Source organism: Ictidomys tridecemlineatus, chromosome 1 (assembly GCF_052094955.1).
Source record: "Ictidomys tridecemlineatus isolate mIctTri1 chromosome 1, mIctTri1.hap1, whole genome shotgun sequence".
Lineage (NCBI taxonomy): Eukaryota > Metazoa > Chordata > Mammalia > Rodentia > Sciuridae > Ictidomys > Ictidomys tridecemlineatus.
Window position 1 is genome coordinate 65,827,750 of NC_135477.1, and position 22,150 is coordinate 65,849,899.

At 30.9% G+C, this 22,150-nt stretch overlaps 1 protein-coding gene across 4 annotated transcripts in view; it reads left to right on the forward strand.

The window, feature by feature from the left end:
• Pcdh15 (protocadherin related 15) overlaps window positions 1–22,150 on the forward strand; it is a 1,597,439-nt gene that overhangs the window by 1,469,736 nt on the left and 105,553 nt on the right. For all 4 annotated transcript variants that reach the window (XM_078041965.1, XM_078041960.1, XM_078041968.1 and 1 more), the window contains 2 exons: window positions 16,034–16,143; window positions 17,385–17,525. In XM_078041965.1, coding sequence (XP_077898091.1) covers window positions 16,034–16,143; window positions 17,385–17,525 — 251 coding nt within the window. The remainder of the gene's footprint in view (window positions 1–16,033; window positions 16,144–17,384; window positions 17,526–22,150) is intronic.

Consider the following 22,150-nt stretch of genomic DNA (forward strand, 5'->3'; position numbering starts at 1 on the left):
TATTGTCTTCAAGTTTTTATATCCTATGTTATCACTCTTCATTTTTCCTCTCCTACTGTTGCCTGAAACAAATGTCTTAAAGAGTTAATGGCATTTTATATTCTGTGTTGTTCAAACAACTCTGTCTTTGTCCTTCTCAACATCACCTCCAGCTTCAATCTTTCTTCCTCTTTCTTTCTTTCTTTCGATGTTTTCAGTAATTAAGTTCAAGCAATAACTCCTATGTCAAGAGGTATGAGTTAGCATTAAAATAATGAAGAAGTTTTTAAAATATTTACCCTTGTATCTTTTTTGTTGTTGTTGTTTGTGGTGCTGGAAAATGAACCCATGGCCTTGTGCATGTAATGCAAACACTCTACCAACTGAACTAAATCCCCAGCCCTACCCTTATATCTTTCTTTAAACCATTTTCACAATTAGGCTTTCCTTTAAAATTGAGAAAAATAGATTAATCTTATTCTGTTTTCAAACTCATATCACATAATGGATGAAACAGATCATGTAGATTTTTTGGTGGACCTAATAATTTACTATTTGATTTAGAAAATAGTCTTGACACAAAATTGACTGGGATCCTTTTTTGTTGTTGTTGTTTTTGTTTATCTTACAGTTTTGAGGAGCTTGTTCCTTTCAATCTTCTGATGAATGTGGATGCTGGGAAATTGTTCCCTACATTGATATTACTATTACTACATTTATTCTTTTGAAGTATTCTTTATGCATCTTCTCTGAGCTTCCAAAATTTTAGCATACACTTCTTCTTTCAAGTATTTGACTGAAACTAAGTAAAACCCTTAAGAGAATGTGGAAAATAATACTCTCCAATTATTTATTAGCAATTATCTTGACAAGGACTGGGCTTAAGAAAGAGAACTTTGTAAACCTAGTCATCTCTGTCATTATTCTGTAACATATACATGAATAAATATGCATTATTTATCAATTTATTCATGTTTATTTTAACGTATAAATATATAAAGATATTATAATATATGTTAAATTTCTACATTAATGTTCATTAAATTTCTTTCTCTTCAATCTTTCTTGAAACTTTCTAAATATTTAGAAACTTACTAGATACATATCATTTTAGAATGTATATTATTTTACAGAAAAATAAATAATTCTTGTATTAATTTCCTTAATGTCCTATGTTATTTTAATATGAGATTTGACAAGTAGTAATTTCTTTAGGGAGATACTCCATTTGAGAAAATTGAGAAAGAAGGAAAATAAGACCAGGAAAACCTTAAGACCAGAATATACTGTGAACTCAAGAAGGAGGAAATACTAGGCACAAACACCCTTGACTACTGTGTAATTGAAGTGACTACTGTGTCATTTAAGTGTGGTTTCACAAGACAGTAAGGTGATCTTCAAGCAATAGACAAATATCAGATAATTACTTCTCTTCTAGGAAGGAACCTGTCTTACCATCTCTATTTTCCATTATTAATTGCTAGTGTCCCATAGCAAATATGTGTTTCATCCAAACACAGCAACACATTTCAAAGCACAGCAACTAGGATATTGGTCAACTGTGCTCCCTGCAGATGAACATCTACAAGGCATATACTCATTGCCAACAAATGTCTGTATTTGATGAGAGACTCCAATCTTTTATCCCTTGGGATCTTCTGGGAAATAGTTATATCATTAAGAGTAAATTATTTAATAAATTTCTCCTTTAATGTATACAGATACATAAAATTTTAATAATATTTAAACAAATAATATTTCCTCAGAATTGATTGACTCCTGTAGGTCAAATGCGTTAGCATTCTGAAGAACGGCATTTGACCTTCATCTTGGGATGATAGACTAAGTCTTATACACACTGGAATTTACTTGTCATCAGCTTCAGAAGCAAATATCATGGAAAGGTCAACATGTCTGAAATACATCATGCAGTCTAGATGTGAATATTGATTTGGGGTAGGAAATGCAATATCCTACCCCATAATTACACAATTTATCCAAAAATTAATCAAAGATATCATTTACAAATATTCCAAAAAAAAAAGAAAAAAAATGCCACCTATATAGGCATATCTTTGACATCCACTCAAAATGAGAATGTAGCAACCTTTATCATTAATCGTTTCTTACATTTAAGGTCATATTTATATTCATTTTTCAAGATTCGTGTATCTAAAAATATAATTTCCATAAATACAAAAGTTCAAAAGTTTTATTGTACATATAAATAGGAGAAAGGTCAAATATTCCTGAGGCATTCTGGATAACTTATTGAACAAGTTGATATTTTGCTAACCCTAGAAAAAATACTGGGTTGTTTTTCAACTTCTAGTATTCAAATTTAATACATCAAATCCAAAGCAAGAATATGATACATATGTACATCTTGACATTTTCCAAAATCAAAAACCCTTTAAAAATATTTCAATTTCCCTACTGCAGTTAAAACAAAATTTGTATATTGTTGATTAATATGAATTAATTTTGTAATAATATGAATTAATTTTGTAATGACAATTCAATATGGTATGCAATTTATATTTAAAATTAGACTTTAGAACCCTTATACCAAAAAATAAAATTAGAATAGATTTTTAAAAGAATTAATAGTATACCTCCCTCTGTGGCATTCCAGAGGAAAGTATAATTTGTAATCCAGAGGTATAATATAGTATGGTAAATTTTTACATAATATAGTATGAAAAATAAAAACAGTGTAATCACAATAACCAAGAAAATATAATCAAGCAGTTCTAGTTATCATCTCATTATTCAAAAGAATTAAAACTACCTTACATTGAGAAACATTGTAACATTTACAATTTTTCTAAAATTTATATTATTTTTTATTAAATGACAAATTTGGACATGGGAATTTTAAAATTTTTAACCAACTAAGACAATATGTACATAGAATCATTGATGGTGATTGCAAAGACTGTAAGAGAAAAAAAAGCTACCTGCAAATTATTAATATAAAATAAAATAAATTTATTTGCACAGACCATCACTTGATTACTAAAGTTGTTCTCTATTTTAATTCAGATTTATTGTCCAATCTGAGAGCTGACTTTACCTGAAGATGATCTTTCCTGTCTTTTCATAGCATTGTTGAATTCTTTCTACAAACATAATAGATGTTGCCTCTTTATTCAAAAAATGACTGTACAATCCTCATTGCAGCTTTCATTAGGTTTTCTCAGTATCCACGAGGAATTGAATTTTCCGTCACAAATTCAAGGTTGTGCATGGTTTCACATTTGCTCATGTTTCAGAATAAAGCAAGTCTTCCAGCAACAAAGGATGCAAATTTTCAACAATTCATTTTAAATCCATTTTAAAATTAGGACTGGTGTTTTAATATAAATAGTTGTAAGGATTTCATTCTTCTTTCATTACATTATATCTATGGATATTTTGTTTCAAGTGAAACACATTATAAGGTACATTGATTTTATTTCATTGCTAATTAATGCAGACATATTTTTGAGGCAAAATAGCACACTAGTTAGAGTCCTAAGGCAATGAGTTTAAAGGAGTAGTTAAAGCCAGATTGTAGAAGGTACTTATGAGCCATTCAGAGGACTTTGTTCACTGACACAGAGAAATTTGGAAACACTGAATGGTGTGAACACTCAAAATGCATATGCAGAGGCTCTTTAAGGAAGGTCACTCTGCACTTTCATGGTTTGTATAAAAAGCAGATTTTCATATATATTAAACGTAGATTCACAATCATGTTGTTTTTGGTGGAGTTGGGGTACTAGGGATTGAATTCAGGGGCACTCAAGCACTCAGCCACATTCCCAGGCCTTTTGTGTTTTATTTAGAGATAGAGTCTCACTGACTTGCTTAGCACCTTGATTTTGCTGAGGCTGGTTTTGAACTCCTGATCCTTCTGCCTTGGCCTCCTGAGCTGCTGGGATTACAGGTGTGCACCACCATGCCCAGCTCATGACATTTTTATCATCAGTTTACAATGGTGAAGTTCTTCATCTCCGATCTCCTCAATTTTAAACTGCAATGCCATTTAATTAATCTTCTAATACTGCATTTTATATCTTTTAAACTTTTCTTTCTATATCATTAGACAATACATTGAAACAAAAATCACATGCATTGAAAGAATAATAGGAGAAGACATGCAAGCAATTGCAGAGAAAGCAGAAATTACTATGCTAATGTCAAACAATGAATGATTAAAAACAGAATTCTGATTATGTATATGCTTTCTCTCACCTAATGGATTGTATATTTCTTAAGGGAGAGCACTAGTATTCTTACTATATCCATATGGTCTAGGATAGTTAACATTCTATGATTTATCAGCCAAAGCAAGGCATTTGGAGAGTAAACACTCTGTCTAGAGTGATGGGCAAGGACTAGCATCGATAAACAGAACCATATGGTCATTGGTGTCTCTAAATACAGTACTGGATTGATGACAGGTAACTTGTAACTGCTTGGTGACCTACTGACTTGATGTTTGGGAATTGTGTCTTATTCAATGGAGATTTCTTTTTCTGTATGTGTATCAGTTACTTATTGCCGTATAAATTACCTTCTAAACCCAATGATGTAAAACAATAAATTTCTATTTTTTAGAATTTCATGAGATGACTGAGTATTCCTGGTGCGGATTTAAACCTCAAGGAAGAATTTACTAAAGGTCATTCCAATTAGAGAGAGAGAGACCAAAGCTATTCTGAACTTAACTCAGCTGAAACAAATGACTAGGGAGTATTAAGAGCAGAAAGGAGGCCATCCACCTTTGCTAATTTTCTTACCCCAAAGGAAAGGCAAATGACCTCCTATCTTCATGATTGGAGGTGATTTTTCTACTTAGAGCAAGGAATCCATCAGAGTTATTTCCCTACACTTCCAGAGAAACCAAAGGGATGACCTACAGCTTACTGACAAAGCCATTGCTCAATTATAAACCTGGAAAGAACTTTTTTTTTTTTTATTGTTGGTCGTTCAAAACATTACATAGTTCTTAATACATCATATTTCACAGTTTGATTCAAGCGGTTATGAACTCCCAACTTTACCCCGTATACAGATTGCTGTATCCCATCAGTACCTCTCAAAGGGGCTGAAGAAACCTGCTTAAATTGTAATGGAGCTGAGAAAACATTAAAAATTATGTTGGTCCCTCTATACTTAGCTTGTGGATGGGATGGTGGTTCTGATTTGAGAAAGTGACTGGGTTTCTCTCTGTACCCTTAATCTTCCATGCATAAGAAAGGTAGACTGGGTGATTTTACCTGCTACTCAGGACTGAGTGGAAGCCTTGGGGCTCAGAGTTTAAGGCTGAAAGTCACACAATCTTCCCCCAGTCTAAAACTCCCACTACACACATACCCCAAATTATTTTGATCAAAGCAACACACAGGACCACCCTAAATTCAAATAGAAGCAAAGTAAATTTCCTTCCTGATAGGATGAACAGAAATATTTGTAACAATATTTTTAACTGGCATAAAAAATTAAAATACTTACAGGATACTATGTGATCTTTTGATGCATGTGTATATTGTATAATGGGTTCAAAATATTCACCACAGTCTATCTTCTGTCCTCAGTTATTTACATTTCTGCCATATGCAAAGCAACAGCTGGGCTTCTTGGCACATGCCTGTAATCCTAGCTACTAGGGAAACATTTGCAAGAGTATTGTGAGTTCAAAGCCAGCCTCATCATGTTACCAAGGCCCTGAGAAACTTAGCAAGACACTGTCTCTAGATTTTTTTTTTTTTAACAAGGTCGAGGGATGTGGTTCATTGGAAAAGCACCCCTTGGTTCAATCCCAGGTACCAAAAAAAAAACTAAACAAACAAAGAAATATACAGAAAAACAAACATTTGGGCCTTTAGGATCTCCAATAGTTTTATTCCATTAAAAAAATCAGTCTTGAATTCAGAATCATATCGCATTTAAGTTAAATCCAAATGTGGGCAAGGTTCTTTGGGTGCTGTTCCTCTTGATTCAAATATCTGTGAACTACACAAGATATTTACATAAACCACAATGATGGAGCAGCAGAACCATAACATACTGTTCTTGTCTCCCCTCTCCTTTTTAATATATATCATCAAAAGTCACTAGAAGGTTCAGGCGCAGTGGTGCATGCCTGTAATTCCAGTGGCTAGGGAGGCTGGGGAGGAGGATCATAAGTTCAAAGCCAACCTCAGCAACTTACTGAGGCCCTAAGAGACTAAGGGAGATCTCATCTCAAAATAAAACATAAATAAGGGAAGGGAGTGTTGCTGAGTGGTTAAGTACCCCTAGCTCAATTTCTGGTACCAAAGAAAAAAAATTCACTAGAAGGAATCAGTAGACCCTTTTAGAAACTCCCTTAAGAACATTCCCAAATTCACTAGTTCATAAGGCAATCTCCTCCAAGTTACTGTGACAATTTTGCCAGTTGGTTCACAACTACTAAGCAAGAATTGTCATTTTCTAGCCCTGATCAACTATTTTCTCATCAACTTTACAGCTTCCTCTAACAGATGGTTCTCCCTTTCTCCAGCCTCACTTCTCATTTTCCAGACACTGCTTGCCAGCCAGTTCACAACAAGGGCCATATATTTTCATATTTTGCTATGGAAACAGTCCACTCTCAGGAAACAATTTCTGTTATCTATATCAAAACTTAGTGACTCAAGACAAAAACAATTTATGTATTTTGATACTCCTGTGAGTTGCAAGGTCTAATCTCAGCTGAGTACTCTCCTTAGGCTAGATGGACTAGAGGAGTTGAGCTTTCCCCAACGTGTTTTTTTTAATAACAAAAAAAGACTGTTCTCATATTCTTCACATGCAATCTCAGAGCACCTAGACAACATGCAAAAGCAAGTTACAAGGTCTTATTTTCATGAGAGCAACAATGTCACTATCATCTTGTTTTGTTGGACAAGTTCATGGCAGGGATTAGATACAAGGAAAGGAAAAACAAACTGCATTTCTGAACGGGAGAAACAGCAAAGAAAACTTTGTATTTTTAATTCACATACCATGCCAATACCTTCTAACCTGAATAAATATATCAGGAAATTAAAATGTGTTAAATTTCTGTGGAAGTAAATGGTATACTAAGAATGATGACATAAAAATGATGGGACTTAAAAAAATCTATTCAAGTTTTGGTACATTATTTCTAATTTTATAACATCTGTATTTGCAATTAAAAATGAATTTCAGGGATGAGGAAGTTTTAGATTGTTAACTTATTTCTTTATTTTAATTTCTCAGTACACCAAGTAGTTGGCAGAAAAAGAAAAAAAAAGGAGTTATTAATCAGACATACTAAGAATGATGAATCTGTTTTTTAGTAAATGAACACTTGGAACCTAAAAATTTCAAAATTACAAATTAGCATGTTTGTTGGGAAGATTTCTTGTTTGTTAAAGCGAATTCCTCAGGATTTTTGAATATGCTTTTTAAATTTAACAAATATGAACACAGTGTGGATGAAAGAACAAAGTGAGATGATATAGATGTATTATTTAGTAGCAAAATTTCAAAAACAAAAATCTGTGCACATGTATGTATTAGAGCATATTCTTTATTTTAATTAAGCTTGAAGTTATTTTATTATTTTAATAATTTAAAGAAATGTTGAAAATTATTACTTTCATGGCATAATTGTTATTGGCTTAAAAAGCAAGTGATTATAAAAGGGAAGAAATTTGTTTATGGTTACCTTAATTATAATAAAATTTACATCTAAGCATCATACGTTAATTGTAACTTCATTAATAACAATATAGAAGAAAATTTAGTACCTCAACTTCCTCAAGTAGTGATGAATTTTTCTACTTTAAGGTACTGAGTACTGATTATATTATATATATTATATTATATATACTAATTATATTACATATATTTTTTCCTAAATGGCATAATTGTAAACATTCACAATCTTCCTAGGCTATGAACAATTTAGGAAATAATGTTTTTTTTCTAATTTTTCAAAAATTCTCATGACTCTTAAATGACTATTGTGTTTTTTTTTTAAGAGAGAGAGAGAACTTTTTAATATTTATTTTTTAGTTTTCGGTGGACACAACATCTTTATTTTATTTTTATGTGGTGCTGAGGATCAAACCCAACACCCCACACATGACAGGCGAGCACGATACCACTTAAGCCACATCCCCAGCCCAACTATTGTGTTTTTTGAGGAAGTACATTCAGTAGTTTATGCAGAATGAATAGAAATATCAGATGCTAAATCTAGATTTATTTTTTATATTGTAATATTATTTGTATGATTACACTAATATACTTTAAGATCCCATAGTGATTGATGATTTTTATGTTTCTTATCTAGAAGCATAAACTTTATTAAATTAATAAATAACATTAAGTGACTGGTTTGAAAATGTATTAACTGTCTTTAGAAAAGACCAACTATACAAATTCATCCATAAAAAAGAGCTCCCACTATATAATTAAATTAACTAAAGTACAAAATTGTTTTCTCAGAGTTCACCGCTAGGAATATAGAGACCCACAACAGCCTGTTTTAGTAGGTAGATCAGTCATTCAGTTATGAACATCCTTGGCCTACTCATTCCCTCAAAAGTTGTAGCCCCCTAATTCTATTTACAGCTAGATTTGTAGATCCTTAGGAGCTTAACATATAATCTTTCTCATTAGGAGTCTGATATTAATGCACTTACTAAATTTTACCCCGAGAGTTTTTGTAACTGGTTTGTTGGCAAGGCTCTAACCTCCCTGGACCTAGGGTCCACTTCCGCTCTCAGGTCTTTGTATCTGCATTGTCTCATCCATCATAGGGCCACAGCATGTGTTCAGTAAAGAATTTATGAATGAAAGTGTAAGCTTATGTGAGTAAAACTATTGGATTCTGGTGATTTATTTTTATTGTTTGTAACTTTCAATGCCCACTATAGTTATCAGAATCATCCCATGGTAGTTGTATATGAATGAAGCCAAAAATTATCTATGGATTTAAAACTATAAAAATAGAAAAGGAAAATATTATCTTTGTCTTGTATGTACAATTGATGTATGCTGAGATCTGTAAAGGGAAAATCACAGTGCATAAGACATATTTTACAGTATTAGCTCATTAAAATAGTCACTTTATCTTTTGTATGTTCCTACTGTCTAGAAGAAAATGTACACATATAATTTTATCTTCAATCCACTCTTCCAGAAGCAGAAATTATAAAAGAATGATGTTAATAGCCATAATTTGTGTTCAGCATAAGGAAAAGTTTTCTTCTTGTACATATAATGTCCTTTAGTACAATCAGCAAACTTCTGAAATAAGTATTGTCTCCACTTAACAGAAAAGAAGTAAAATAAGAGAAGCCAAGCAATTAGGTCACAAAGCTAATCAATGGCAGAACTGCAATCTATGAGAATCAGAAGCAGCACTATCTGGTTAGCTCTAGATTTTGGAAGATCATCCATGGCTGTAAGCTTAAAGACTAAAGCAAGCCACTCAGAGAGTTGGAAGTTAGAGAGGACATAGGAAGGAGGAAAAGACAACAGAGAAAGGAAGCCCATTTTTCTTTACCAGTGTGATTTTCAAACCCCCTACTCTCTTTATCATCTAGCCACTTGGTGCAGATCATATTCCTGAGCCTGACCTAATGGGCCTCTGAAATCAGATCATTTTTAGCATTACATTTTGAAAATTTCAAGATATTTCTTCAGCACATTCTGACAGTTTAAGAGACATTGATTATGATGGATTCAAATAACTCAAGAAATGAGAATAGTAATAAAGTAAAACATAGATACAGACCCCCACAGATAAGAGTTTTACTTTCAGAATGGTTTAAGAAATTATTTAGATTTCTGATGTCATGTCTTTAAAAAGAGGATGCTTTATGGATCTGAATAAAAGTAAAACTCTTAATAGTGAACACACTTAGGGAAAAAAATGTAAAAAAAAGCATATAAACACTTGTTTTTTAATTAATTTTCTAATCTATAATTCATCCTAGAAATTCTGATAAAGCTGGTCTCAGCCTCCCAATTTATCACTTTTTAAAACTTTTTTTTAGTTAGATATATTGAATTTAGATCACCCTGATGCAATTATTCCAAGGTTACAAATAATAAGAGTTCCAGTGGGTGTTTATTTTTTTCTCATTTTCATTAAATTCCCTCATAGTAGATATAAAAACAGTTTCTTAATTGGTACTGATTTGCAAATATATTGAATTTAAACATGTCAAAATAAATTAGATTTGTCTCTCTATAGAAAGAAAGCAATAGAGCTAGATTGAATCCCAGTGAAATTTTATAGTATCTATTTACAAACACTTTTATATCTTAAACTGCATGGCATTTAAAATAATTAGGAGCTTTATGAAACGTGTATAACATTTACTTTTATTTCTATTCCTTGAGCACAATAATAAAAGTAGGCTCTAAATTGTATAATAATTGTTTTATTCTATGTTTATTCTGTAAATCTGGGTCTAACATTTGGACAATGTAAATTGTGTTACTTTAGTATAGTCATTAGATGACAGATATAGTTAAATGTATTTAATTGAAAGATTTTTTTAAAATCTGTGTTTTCAGTAATAATTAAAAATGTTAAACAAGTGTGAGCAATTTATGTCTTCAAAAGAAAATTGAAATATTTTGCTTATAAATTATAAAGCAGTTAATTTTTTCTGGCTCATGCATTTAGTGGCAAAGATGTATTTTAAAACAAGAGGTAGCCAAGAAATGAATCAACCTAAGTTCCCATTAATGGATGAATGGAGAAATCAAACTTGGCATGTACAGTGGAATGTTGTTCAGCCCTAAAATATACAGAAACCCTGTCATTTGCAACAAAGATAAACCTGGAATATGTTATGTTAGATGAAATAGTACAGACATGGAAAGAAATAAGGCATAATTTCATTTATACGTGGAACCTAAAAAATGTTGATCTCATAAGATCATAAAGGAATGGTTGTTATCAAGGACTGGACGGTGAGAGAGGATTGAGTGATTTTAGTCAAGAGATACAAAATTTTACTTAGGAGAAGTAAGTTAAAGAGATCCTTTGTACAATATGGTGACTTATAGTTTATGATAAGGCATTATATACTTGAAAATTACTTGGAGTAGATTTTAAGTATTCTCACTAGAAGTAAATATGTGAAATTATCCCTATATTTAACTAATTTAATTTGGTCACTACACATTGTATATATTTCAAATGTTGTGCAACATAAATACCTATGCTTTTAATTGTCATTTAAAATATAAATGATAATAAGAAGGAAATAAAAAATAATTCAGTAGCTATCAAGGTTTTCTGGAAGAATTTATAAATAGTTAAATGCTAGGCATTATGAAACTATCATTATCTAATATTTTTCTCAATAACAAAAACAAAAATAATGCCTATTAATTAAAAAAAATATATATGGCTGTTTTACATAGAAATTTAGGGAGTCCAATACAATGCAAATAGAATTATGAACAAGATAACCAAATTTAAAATTACTTTCTATCATAGTTTGTTTTATAATAAAAACATTGTTTAAGCTTGTCTGTAAGAATTAATTAAGGTGATTTCAGAATTTTTGTGAAAAACTGTCAACTTGGTTTAAAATAGCCAATAAAATTCAGAGCTGCCATTAGGGAGTTAGAAGTGTTTCTCTTCAAGATATTCCAGGGCACATGGCCATCACACCCAATTTAGAGCATGTCTTATGAAAGACCTTATAATGAAGGTCTTTCCTGAAGGCCTGAAACCATTGGTCTTTCTAGTATTGGATGTCCATATCTGTTAAAGACATATAGTTTACTTTGGTATACCATTTACTTGATATATTGAATCTTTGGCTGTATAGTTCTTTTATTTTTCACAATTACAAATTATTTTTTATGATTTTTTATTTTTTTATTTTATTTTTTGAGATGTTTTAATCTTATAGAAATAGAAGACAAAACATTCCATAAACTAAATCTTATTCCAATTCAGTGAGTACATATGAACCCTGTTTCGAGTGCTTCTTTAACTTTGTGTACTTTTTTGTGAGTCTTACCAAAAATAAATTTAGTTTTGAAAATTGGTATTCTTGAATTTCAGAGACACAGTAACTTTTCATTTTGAGTCAAGCATTAAAAAGTTAAATTAGAATTCATCTAATCCTCCCAGAGGGAGGGGAAAAGAGAAGATATGGGGACAGGAAAAGACAGTGGAATGAGATGGACATCACTTTAAGTACATATATGCAGAGATGAATGGTGTGACTCTACTTTGTGTACAACCAAAGATATGAAAAATTGTGTTCTATATGTGTAATATGAATTGTAATGCATTTTGCTGTCATATATAACAAATTAAAATTTAAAAAAACAATTAAATTAGAAGAGGGCTACTGATACATCACATGCTATAAATGAATGTATTGCAGGGATGTGAATTAATAGTGAAATATTTGTTTTTTAAGTCTTCTGAGAAACTCCTTATTTGGCCATAATTATTTCTTCTGAAATTAAGCAATAGATTTTGATCATACTCACTGGAAAGAAAAGAAAGAATGATAAATCACATTCTATCAGTCAAAAAATGGTAGAACTGAAAACGTGTTAGTAGATACATTTATTTAAAAAAAAACCTACCAGCCTATAAAACAAATTTTATTCCATGATGCTTTAAAAAGTAAATGTCCATTAATTGCCAAAATTTTATAGTTTATAAAATTCATATAAAATACTTAAATATCCTTTGTCAGTTGGAAAGATCACACTGGGCTTCAATAATTGCATAGTACTTATGCAGTGTCCCATTCCTTAGTTTCATTCTCCCTATTCATTTATACCCAGCCCACATTATTTTATTTAGTTTTGATTCTACCTTCTCTGTTCATCTGACCTTATAGCCCTGATTTACACCAACTCCTTCGTTTTACATTCAAATTATATGTGACTCCAAGTAGAGTATGTAATTTGCCCGATAATGTAAGTGATACTTTCCAGGGCATAAAACAATAATAAAATAGGTCTTCCTGGCAATAAATAGAAAAGAATTGAGATTTTGCAATCTAATGTTCATTATCAGAGAGGTTCATTTAATTCTAGCTAGGAGAAAATTGCGTTTTTATAGTATGTTTTTATTCTCATAAAAAGAAGTGTGCTGCAACAATTAAGACAAAGGTTAATGAGAAGATATTTTGTCTAGAAGTAAATCTGTTTTAAACATTCACTAACAAATAGAAATTTAAATGCTCTTAGTGGTATGCATAGGATTTAAATGCCTTCTAAATTATGCCAGTTTCTTTACCCCATGATAATATTTGCATTCTCATTTTGAAGTTAGGATAAAAAAATTAACACAAAATATTATTTTTAATATTTGAAAATGAAATGGAAATTTTATGTTAAAGATAAAAGATTATTAGCAGTCATCTTATATATATGTATATATATATAAATATTTGTATATATATTATTAAGACTAAAAAAGAGGTTAACTATTGAATGTATCAAACTTAGCTCATCTCACTAACAAAATAGGCAAGTAATATCTACTTCCTCAAGAAAGAAATTCAGTTTTTCAAAAATTTTCCAATCTATGACTATAACCCATCTGATTTCAAAAAGTTTCTTACATCCAATTTCTTTTTCTATATAAAAAATTTAATATATATATGACAGCATAATGCATTACAATTCTTATTACATATATAGAGCACAATTTTAGTATCTATGGTTGTATGCATAGTATATTCACAACAATTCGTGTCTTCATACATGTACTTTAGATAGTAATTATCATCACATTCCACCATATTTAATAACCCCATGCACCCTCCCTCCCCCTCCAACCCCTCTGCCTATCTAGAGTTCCTCTATTCCTCCCATGCTCCCATTCCCTATCCCACTATTAGACAATGTTTATAGCAGCACAATTCACAATAGCTAAACTGTGGGACCAACCTAGATGCCCTTCAAAAGATAAATGGATAGAAAAAAAATGTTGTATATATACACAATGGAATGTTACTCAGCAATAAAACAGAATAAAATCAGAGCATTTGCAGTTAAATGGATACAGTTAGAGAGATAATGCTAAGTGAAGTTAGCCAATCCCAAAAAACCAATGCCTAATGTTTTCTTTGACATAAGGAGGCTGATTCATAGTGGGATAGGTAGAAATGGGAGAAATAGAGGAACTCTACATAGGTTAGATGGGTTGGAAGGGAAGGGAGGGGCATGAGGTTATTAATGATGGTGGAATGTGATGATCATTATTTTCCAAAGTAGAGGTATAAAGACATGAGTTGGTGTGAATATACTGTATACAACCAGAGATATGAAAAATTGTGCTTTATATGTGTAATAAGAATTGTAATGTATTCCACTTCATATAAAAAAAAAAGATTGAGGCCAGAGGTTAATCTTACAGAAATCAGATGGGTTATAGTAACTGGAATAGAAAAAAGATGAAGAAATGTTGCTAGGACCTATATGTAATCCTTTTTTAAATCTATCAAAAATGGATGACATTAAATTATTGTGAATTATAGAGAATGATTGCATGGTATAAATTTATGAAGATAGTTATGATAGCCTACTTATGATAACCAATTTATAAAATCATATTTTGAAAATGAGATAAGGTATTAATGAATATTTTTGAAGTCATATAGATACCAAATTACTAGAGAAATAATGTCTACAGTTAAGCAAAATAAATGAATTAAAAGGAAATGTGAATTTTGTTATGCTATCCATTCAAATACTTTGATATAGTTAAAAAATTATAGTAGATCAGGATTAGGATAAGAAAAAAAATTATATGAAGCCCATATGCTTAAATATGAACACAAGAGCAACATTTTATTTCAAAAATTTGAGTTAGCAAATGCATGTAACTATTGGTTTCAGTCCAGAAGTTACTTTGGAAATTGAAAATAATTTTTTATGTACTATCACAGATAATAGAATAATATTATGTTTTATTTTAATTAAAATAATATATATTATAAGACATTCTAACCAGGATCATTTGCATAATTTTGAACATCATTTTTAGATTTGAAGTTGTAATATGGTATTTTCTCTGAAGTACCAGATAGTGGTATTACTCAAATAAACTTGCATATGTATAATATTACATACACTCTATTATTAAAATCAAAACTCTTATCATTCCAAATAAATAGATACTCCTACACATCTCTTAGAATGGCCATAATCTTGAACACTGACAACAACAAATGTTGGTAAGAATAAGGAGCAACAGGAACTCTCATTAATGAAAAGAACAAAAATCTGTATATCTACTTGGTCAGTTTCTTAAAAACTAAACCAAATCTTACCATATGATCCAGAAGTCATACTCCTCTGTGTTTACCCAAAGAGGTTGAAAATTTATGGCCATACAAACCCTGTAAACTGATATTTATAGCACCTTTATTCTCAATTGTCAAAACATGGAACCAACAAAGGCTTCTTCATATATGGAAATAAACTTCAGTGCTTCTAGTTCATATAATATTATTCAGCTGTAAAATAAATGAGGTAGCAAGCCATGAAAAGATGAAGAAGAAGGTTAGGTTCATATTATGAATCTGAATAGTGGCTGTACAGGATGATTTCAATTGTAAAGTCTCCATACTTTATGAGTCCATTTCTCTATAACGTTTCTGGAGAAGGCAAAACTGGACCTACAAAAAAGATAAGTGTTTGTTAGGGACTGAACAAATAGGTGAAGTGCCAAGAGTATTTAGGGGAGTAAAAATTCTTTGTATGATACTATAATGGTGAATATTGTTCATTAAACTCTTGTCCAAACCACAGAATATATAACACCAAAATTAAAACATAAAGTAAACTATTGATTTGAGGTGGATATGACATGTAATCCAGTTTCATCAACTGTCTCAAAAGTAGCACTGTAACATGGGATGAGGTTAATGGAGGAGGCTATGTACTTATAGGAGCAGAAGGTATATGGGGGGAATCTTTTAAGTTCCCCTCAATTTTTCTGTGAACCTAAATTACTTTCAAAAATAATCTTAAAATAAATAAATTGCTATCTCTAAATTTACAGACCTCCTCCAGTAAGTGAACTTGCAGCCAGAGGAACCACAGTTGGTGTAATTTCTGCTGCAGCCATCAATCAAAGCATTGTGTATTCTATTGTTTCAGGAAATGAAGAAGGTGAGTTGATTTTTAGCTTGTGTTTTCACAATAAACCAATGAAATTGCCAGTGCCTCACTATTACTAGACAGTGTTGCCCCTACAGCCAGTGCTCAACATCTTAACTTTCCTCATTGCATTTCTTTTTTTTTTTTTTTGCTAATATTATGCCCTTATGCCTCCCGCCTAGGTAAAAAATGAGCTTCCTATTTATTTATTTTTTAATTTATTTATTGGACTTCCAGCATCTAACTAAAGCTGTAGTCCTTCAATTGGTTACAACACTTTTCCTCTCTACTTCCATCTGTTTTTTTTCTTTGAAGATAGCAATATGATTCTATTTATTATCATCTATCCTTCGAAGTTACTGTTTTACATTTAATTCATTTGTTATTTCATTCAACAAATATTTATTATACATCTATTATGGACTAATTTTTCTTTCAGCCTGTAGTGATAGAACAGTAAACAAAATAGATCCCTACACTCATAGGATTTAACAGTCCAATGAGAGGTGATGGATAATAAAAATTATCAAATGTATAAATATGTAATATTTTAGAGGGTCATAAATGATACAGAGAAAAGTGAGGAAAGCATATGGAGAATCCAAAAGGTGCAGCATTATAAACTGAAAAATGTTCTGTTTTTCACTTTAAAAAATATATTTATATATTTGCATATATACAAATTTATAAAATATAGAAATCAGATGAAAATATTTAAGATAATTAGAATCATAAGTAATTTGAAAATATAACCTACATATTAAATAACCCATTTGTTCTTTGAGAAGTTCTTAGCAGACCACTAATCCATAGAGTAAGGTCCATTAAATTATTGAAAGTATAGTTATTAGGAAAACCAGAAAATATTTGGTGAAGCAAAATTAAATGGTTTTTTTTAAAAGACGTATCTAAAATGTTTTACTATTGTAGAAGACCATCTGAACCTGTGGTGGTGAGTAGCATATTATACACCACTTTTCAAGCATAAAGACCACAGGAGCGTTGATATCCAGAAGAATCTCAAAACAACACACATAATTAATTATAATATCAAGGTATCATTTGGGGAAATACTGATGTCTATTATTTCCAGGGATGGAATATAGTTTCCAAAGCTGGTGCCTTATCCCTTTCATACTTCACACTTTATAATTGCTACAATTAAGTGTTTTTGAAACCATACTATCTTTTAAAGAGAATTATTTCCTTGCAAATTCGAAGGAAATGACTAGTAACTGTATTTTAAATTCTAGGTAAGTTTGGAATCAATAACATCACAGGTGTCATCTATGTGAATGCCCCCCTGGATTATGAAACAAGAACAAGTTATGTGCTTCGAGTCCAAGCAGATTCCCTGGAAGTGGTCCTCGCCAATCTCCGAGTTCCTTCAAAAAGTGAGTTATATTACTTAAGAGCTTGACACGAATTTTATAGTGTTTCTGCTGATATTCTAGTTAAATATATATGTAAATAAATTTCTCAGTAGAGAACAAAGGAATATCATTAATACCTGGAAATGATTATCATTCATTTTAATAGCTGGTATATGGCAATTCTGTGAGAGGTTTCATACTCTTGAAATGTCAAGGCAGTAAAATACTGTTTTCAAACTATGTATGTGATATTGTTAAAATACCATTATTATCAGTATATATTAAATAATAAACCTTTTTCTTAATTCATTGGAGAGACCCTGGATAAGCATATAAAACATAAACTATAATGGATGTGTATTTACTAGACATTGCCTGAACAATGTGGCTTCTTTTTTTTTAATATTTTTTTAGTTGTCAATGAACCTTTCTTTTATTTACTTATATGTGGTGCTAAGAATCGAACCCAGTGCCTCACACATAATAGGGAAGAGCTCCATGACTGAGCCACAACCCCAGCCCCACCAGGTGGCTTCTTGTACTTACATATTTCCTTAAAGCAAAGGGAAAAACATTTTTAAATCGGTGACTAACAATAATCACAAATTACATGTAACATCATATTTAATCCACACCCATCTCTATAAAATGAAAAAATTATAACCCCATCATGCAAACACAAGAAAGTTTCAGTGGAACTTAAAAAAAATGACAGTAAACGAAGAGTTGGAGTTTAAGACTGCTTTGTGAAGCTAAAATCTTTTCTCAACATTTTAGTGAAATATAGTTGACCCACACAGTAAACCAAGTGAAAGTCCATTTGTGAAAGGCACTGACACAAAATTTAAAAGATGTTGCAAATAATTGGATAAAGGTAATTCTTTTTATTTATTATAAACCTTATTTATTGGACAAGTGGAGGGGAACTGTATAGTTGCTTGTGAAAGTACTATCTGATCATTTGAAAAAAAACAGCTTATATACAATGTGTCTTTGAAATTAAAGGATTCAAACTGTTTTCAGTCAGAATGCATACTGGCAGAATTAAATTCCTTTAAAATAACAGACCACATTTTTTAAGCTTTAAAATCATTATACTGCAGTATTTTTTTAATATAAATACAGAGGATGCTTCAGCTTGTAAATTGAATTGTTTAAACAAGTTGACAAAATGTTAGGATAGCTCTAAATTATATAACATTGTACATCCAAATAAATGGAAAAGATTAGTTGAAAATTTTGTAATGTTTCTTTGAAATAGTTGAAAAGCTTTAGAAAAAAATTTGTTGAATATTTAGGTTGTAAAGTGTGGCATTTCTTGAGAAAAACCTGTGATTTTTAGGAATAGAGATATAGGAAGTTCTTATAGTTAAATATAACAAAACTAGCTCCCATTACTGTAATTTAAATATAATTGTAAGGCTAATGAAAGTTTACCTAACGTACACATGTATATTTGTATGTGCCTCTGTATGCATAGAGGTGAGATCAATTAGCACATTCAGAATTATCCTTTCAGAAATGCATGAAGTCTATAAAGCTAAATGTTAGTTTGTTTAATGCCTGATGCTCTGAATTTTGTTAACATCCCATAACTGACTTTTGCCCCTAAAACTTGAAATACGAACTCATATTTTTCAAACATAGTTTCATTTACTAATAACTGTTAATGGCCTGCAATCAATCCCTAGCCCATTAGCTATGCAAATACTAAGACCATTATGTAAATTGAGGTTAATTAATTAGTTGTCTGAAGGTTCTTCTTTGCTTCAGAATTAGCTACCCTGTGGTCTTTGGCTCTACCATATATCATATGAACAAAGGCAATAAAAGTAAGAAGTTTTATTCATTAAAAAAGTATTATAGTGTAAATTCTTTATCATAACAACATAATTTTCAAAGTAAATTTTACAACTTGTACTCTAACTGAATTTAATATTTAAATAAAAATTAATAATTTAAATAGAAAAATTTAAAGCTTCTTTAATAAATTCAAGGCTAGGAATATTTAAAACATCTTAACCTTTCATTATGAAATGTGTGTTTTCAGTGCAGGGGATCATAGTATGAAACATTTCAAGCATATATATACATATTACAGAGACAATTACAATGAATCTTCATATATCAATTACCCATCTCAAGGTTAACATGTGCTGAGAAATAGTTCTACATCCATTCCAAACTTCTCCCTACTGCATTATTCTGAAACTGCTCAGAGATACAACATTACACTCTAAATATTTTGATATATGTCTTTCAAAGATGAGAACTGTTAAAACTTAATTTTAATAATTTTATGATAACTTCATCAAAATTAGCAAAAAAATTTCCAATGCCAACATGTATGTAGTCAGTATTCATATTAATAATTTATTTTCAACAAAATTCAAAAATGGTCTACTCATTATGACCTATCAATAGATCTCTTATGTCTCATTTAATCTGTAGGCTTCATCACTGCTACTGATTTTTTATTTTCCTTGATTTTTCTTCAGGGTACAGTTTTAAAATATTTTATTTGTATTTATAATTATACATAATGGTGGGACTTGTTATTATATATCATACATACACATGATATAATAATCTAATTTGACCAGTATCATTCTCTAGTATTTCCTTGCTTTCCCTCCCTGGCCTTCCCTTTTCCCCTTATTTCTCTACTAACCTCCATTTGATTTTGAGATTTCTCACCACCACCTCTTTTTTGCTTTTTTCTATCTTCCGCATGAAGGAAAATAATCAACCCTGAAGTTTCTGAGGTTGGGTTATTTTGGAGGTTTTAGGTTGATTGATTTTGCTAAACATAATTTTCTCAAGTTACATCTATTTTCTTACAAATGACATAATTTCATTCTGCTTTATGGCTGAAAAAACAATCTCCATTGTTTGTACATATCAGCAATTTCTTTTTTCATTCATCTGTTGATGAATACTATACTTATTTTATAATTTGACTATTGTAAATTGTGCTGCTATAAACATAGGTATGCATGTATTGTTCTGGTTGCAGAATTTCTGGTCTAATTCCCAGGTGTTTGATCCATTCTGAGTTGATGTTTTTGTAGGCAAGGATCTAGTCTTATCTTCTACATATGGGTAACCAGTTTTCCAAGCGCTATTTGGAAAAAAGACTGTCTTTTATCCAAAGTATGTTTTTGTTGCCTTTGTTAAGGAGAAGATCTGTAGGATAATTTGAAGTCAGGTATTGTGATGCCTCCAGAATTGCTCTTTTGGCTTAAAATTTCTGTGGCTTTTCTGGATCTTTTATATTTCTAAATGAATTTTAGAACTATATTTTCTAGGTCTGTGAAGATTATCATTGGCATTGTGATGGTAAATTACATTGAATCTGTATATTGCCTTTGATAATATGGATATTGTAGCAATATTATTTCTTCCTGACCATAAACATGGGAGGTTTTTTCATCTTCTTTTGTCTTCTTCAGTTTCTTTTTCAGTGTTCTATAGTTTTCATTGCAGAGGTATTCGTCTTCTTGGTTCTACTTATTCCTAGGCACTTTCTTTATTTTTAAAGCTATTTTGAATATGACTATTTTCTTGAATTTTTTTTCTTGGAAGATTCACTATTATTGTACAGGAAAACTACTGATTTTTGTATGTTGATTTTTTTAACCTGCTACTTTGCTGAATTTATTTATTCATTCTAGCAGTCTTCTGGTGGAGGCTTTTAGATTTTCTTTTATTATCCCTTATATTTATTTGTTTAAGAAAATAGATTTCTGGAACCTGGATTTTGATGACTACATTGTGAAGAAATTGTTTCATATTTTTCTCTGTCTTCTTTATTTTAGTAAATCTGTATTTAGACTTGGAGGCTGGACTGATCTAGGTACTTTTTTTTTTTAATAAATAAATCATATGGATTTTGCTTCTTAGACATTAAGTCTCTTTGGTTATCTTTTTGTGACTTATAGTCATTCCTAGACAATTGACTACTTCATTTCAGTTATTCAGTATACACTAGTCAAAATACTGCTTTAAAGAGAAATTTTTCTTTCTCAAATATTTGGTTAACTTAATGTCCAGTTCACATAGGAAAGACAGAATTTTTTTGCTTATTTACTGGTTTTCAATATTTGGGTTGATTCTCTATCATGTTCCAAGTAGGACCCCTGAGATAACATATTTTTGGTTTATGACCATATCATCTCTTTGCAACTATAATACTCATTTCTGTTGTAGCTTAAAAATGGGGAGAAGCAACATGAAAATAGAGGGTGGGTCTGAGCTCCTGTAAAACCTCATTTACTGAAGGGGGTTTGGGCTAGTTTCCGCATCAAATTTTCACTCACTTGCTTAAGGCTTTTCATCCAGGGCTTCTGTATATGTTACCTTTCTTTACTGCTAGCTTCATCATTATCATTAATCATCTTTGGAAGTAGTACATAAAATAATAAAGATGTAAATGCATGAATGTATTGATGCATGATGAAAAATAGATAGACACTCTATTTGCCAGATATAAAATATATGCCTGAAAACCATGCCTCCAGTGCTTTGATCCTGTGTACGTTGATTCTGTGCTGGGAATGGTGAATGAATAATTACTTTAAATTGCCCAAAGACAGAGGCAACACCTCCCCTTTTTCTCAGTGTGAAGCTGCCCATCAAAAACTGCC